The 3583-nt window shown below is 46.5% G+C and overlaps 1 protein-coding gene across 1 annotated transcript; it reads right to left on the reverse strand.

Annotated features, from left to right (window-relative positions):
• Positions 1-333: 333 nt before the first annotated feature.
• On the reverse strand, positions 334-2368 carry LOC101986634 (WAP four-disulfide core domain protein 18-like). Its single transcript, XM_005349349.2, has 3 exons — positions 2163-2368; positions 1413-1561; positions 334-442 (listed from the first exon to the last, which is right to left on the reverse strand). Exons 1-2 carry the CDS (start codon positions 2242-2244, stop codon positions 1413-1415), a joined length of 231 nt encoding a protein of 76 aa, XP_005349406.1. The 5' UTR covers positions 2245-2368; the 3' UTR covers positions 334-442.
• Positions 2369-3583: the final 1215 nt, after the last annotated feature.

Consider the following 3583-nt stretch of genomic DNA (forward strand, 5'->3'; position numbering starts at 1 on the left):
AGGCCTGCTTGGTGGTACATAATCACTTATTTTGTTTGCTTGAGCAGACTTAAGGTCACAGAATGCACCCAGAAAATATTCTTATGTCCTCTGTCGTGTTTGTAGGTACAGACACAGCAGGGGAAAAGGGATTATTTAGGAACTACTTGTCCTCTATCCTGGGACCTAGGTGTTAATGGGACTCTCTGGAGGCTACTGGGATGGCTCTGCTCATTGGAATAGTCAATGGAAAAAACCTCGTCAGCACGAGAATGCTAAGGAGTGTTTATTTTGAACACAACGACTAGGAATCAGTGACCACATTGTAGGCTTCTATCTTCTAAGGATGCAGTTCTAGGAAGAGGGAGTAGCAGGCGGGCTCCTTGGATTCAGAATCTTTTGGGGCTGATCTTCAGTCAGGCTTATAAGCATCGAATCCGTCCTCCTCAGGGCTGCCAGTCGTCTACGAAACAAATTTGATCATGATTTTCATCTGTTTAGAAAGGTCCAGCTGTTTAGCTCTCACGCTGTGCCGGGCAGCTCATTACTGTTTGGATGTGGTCTTCTTGTCCTGTCCCCGCCTTCACCCCCAGACACCCCAACTCTCCAGGGCAATCATTTCCCCATCTCCCAAGGAAGGTCTGCTAATCTTCCACCTTCTCAACTTGCCTTCCTTGTCTGGTGGGCTCCGTGTAAGCTGACTTAAGCTGATCTCATGCTTGCAATCTTCCTCCCCCAATCCTGACGCCAGGCAAAGCTGGTCACCATTATCAGAACTTAGTGGAGTCTGGTGCAGCGCTCATGCTGACACCCAGGTCTGTTTCTCTAGTTATATTTACATCTTACTCTCATCCCTCACAGACCTACCTATTGCATAAGGCATTCAAATGGACGAATATTTCCATTTACTTCATTATCTCTGTACCTCCCAGGAAAGCCTGCTTGTGGGAGAGTCAGTACTCCTGGGCGGGGGAGGGGAAGAGTGAGATATCCCAGTTTATGGCCATGTGGTCCTTGTCAGGGTGACTTGTGTCACTGTAGTCGCTGTGGGGATCTTTGCAGAGGAGAGGGCCACAGAGCCTGGACCCCAGGGTCCTGCTGCCATTTACTTCCAGTTTCTTTCTCTTGGTCACATCCAGATGTTTGTGTGCAGTCAGTGAAAAAAGCAGCATGAGACTGCCCCACCAAATTCCCCTGGAAACTTGCTGCTCCCTTGGATATATCTTGAAAGGATTCGGTGGTTTGAATATTTAAGGCCCACAAAAGCGTATACATTTGAATTATTGGTGCTTAGTTGTTAGAGCTTATGTGCAAAAATAGAAGGTGTGTCCTTGCTGGAGGAGACATGTCACTGGAGACAGGAGAAGGAGTTTGAAAGTTTCTTGGTCACGGTGTCCCAACAATAGGAAAGTGAGACCCTGGACAGTACTTACTTAGGAAACAGGAGCTTTGCAGACATGACCACACCCATTGCTGCAGCACTTCATTTTCCCAGGGCAGGAATCATCTCCAGAGCACCTCTCAACACACACTCCAACAGTGTTTGGGGGCACTTTGGGACAAGCTCCAGGTTTCTGCAATCCTGAAATACACAGTGATGTTTATGGAGCCTGAAGCAGTCAGAAAGACAAGGGTGAGAATTGATGCTAGAGATCTAAAGCCTGGTCACCTGCAGGAAAGCAGCTAATTCTGTATTCTCCTTTGCACCCCAGGGCTCTTCCCTCAGCTTCACCAGCTCCAGTCTCTCTCTGAGGCCTGAGTGTTTCCTGGCTGTGGGAGAGTGTGCTCCCTCCCCAAAGCCCATACAGTCTCAACAGAAAAAACCTTCCACCATCCCAGCCCCTTCTGTACATCTGAGAAGATGCTGTAACCCTCTAATGGCAGCCAGACCTCTCCCATCCCACCATACCCCAGCTTCATCTGTGAGCAATGGCTGCTGTGACACCCACATTCAAGGCACATCTCCACACTGGTTTTCTGATCTCTAACCCAGCTTCTGTCAGAGGTAACTCTCTCTCTCTCTGACAGAAATATAAGAAATAAAGAGTGGTCACTCCGATAGGCCGTAAGGAGTTTGCTCTAAGCAGATGACAGAGACTTTGCCCTGTGGCAGCTGAGTCTCATCCTGTAGTGACCTTTGAGTCCTCTCCTGCTCTTAGGTTGTATCCCCTTGGCACACTTACTTCCTGAAGAAGACAGAGGATAGGCCGTGTCCATCACAGTGGCGATCAAAACCACCAAAACCAAGACTGTGGGTGTCTTCATGTTGGCTCTGGCTGGGCTGAATGCACAAAGCAATTTATACCCTCAGTAACCCCAGAAGCCTGGGTGTGACAGGAAGCAGTCAACTGGGAAGTATAGGCAAAAGAGCTTCCCAGAAAGTGTGTGCTAATGGCCTGACTCCTTTTCTATTTCATAACTGGCTTATCTCTATTTACAATTAGAGTATTATTTCTTGATAGGTAACATAGATAACCAGGAAAGAAAATTATGTATGTTTTAGCACTGAGCTCTTCCTTAGAGCACAACTAAGCTCTTTATACATGTTGAGCAAGGAAAATACTTGCTTCTGTGTAGCTCAGCAACTCAGTGAAGTGAAGCCGAGACAGTCACTGTGGAGGGTCAGGGCCATTTCAGGCTTCCTGGCAATCCAGCATGCTTCTGGGAGAGAAGGTGCTTGAGTCTATTGGAGTTCTGAAGGCCTTTAAAGAGGTGTGGAATCTGGGCCCCTCTCTCCTGCAGTAGGCAGTGAAGTGTACCCTGGAAGTGATGGATACTCAACCATTTTAAAGTGGCTAGAGCCAGTTCAAAGGAGTCTGGCTTCCCTGTGGTGGTTGATTGTCTTAGACCAATGGTTCTCTATAAGACAAGTCTTCAGTGAGAAGGCAGCACGGGTGAATAGAGGAGGAATGGGAACCATAGGAGACATGCAGTGTCCCTAGTCCCTGAGGAGTGTGCCTGCCTTTTTGCTGACCTAATTATGGACTCTCACAGAAAGAAGTGAGGTAGTAAAATTCTAAGAGCTGTCACAAAATTAGACAGATGAAGAAACAATAAAAGGAGACCTAGTGTAGGGTAATAGGGCCATCCAAAGAAATCCACCTGGCCCTGAAGCCAGAGTCACCCAACAAAGCAAAGCAAAGGAAAACAAAACAAAAAAAACCCCACCATAGCCCAAAGACCAGATCAGTTTAAGAAATAATTTGGTCCTTCCTTTGTATTGAGGAAAACAGACTTGGTACCTGTAACTTTTCCGTTCTGCTGTGTGCATTCTATGTCAGGAACAAAGGCAGATCATGTGTGTTTGTTTATAATGTTATAATTTATGGATTAACCATAAATTCATAAGATCCAGCAGTTGTTTTCTATTTACTATGTCTTTTCTTTTCTTTCCTTTTCTTGTTTGGCTGCAGAAGCAAAGAGCAGGATCAGCCTGGCTGAAGGGACTGGAGATCAGAAGGATGGCAGATCCAGGTGGTGAACAAATATTAGACAGATGAAGGAGCTATAAAAGGAGACCTAATGTAGTGTAATAGGGCCATCCGAAGAAATCCACCCTGACCCTGAAACCAGGGTCAGCCAGCAAAACAAAACAAAGCAAAAA

This window comes from Microtus ochrogaster, chromosome 7 (genome assembly GCF_000317375.1).
Source record: "Microtus ochrogaster isolate Prairie Vole_2 chromosome 7, MicOch1.0, whole genome shotgun sequence".
Lineage (NCBI taxonomy): Eukaryota > Metazoa > Chordata > Mammalia > Rodentia > Cricetidae > Microtus > Microtus ochrogaster.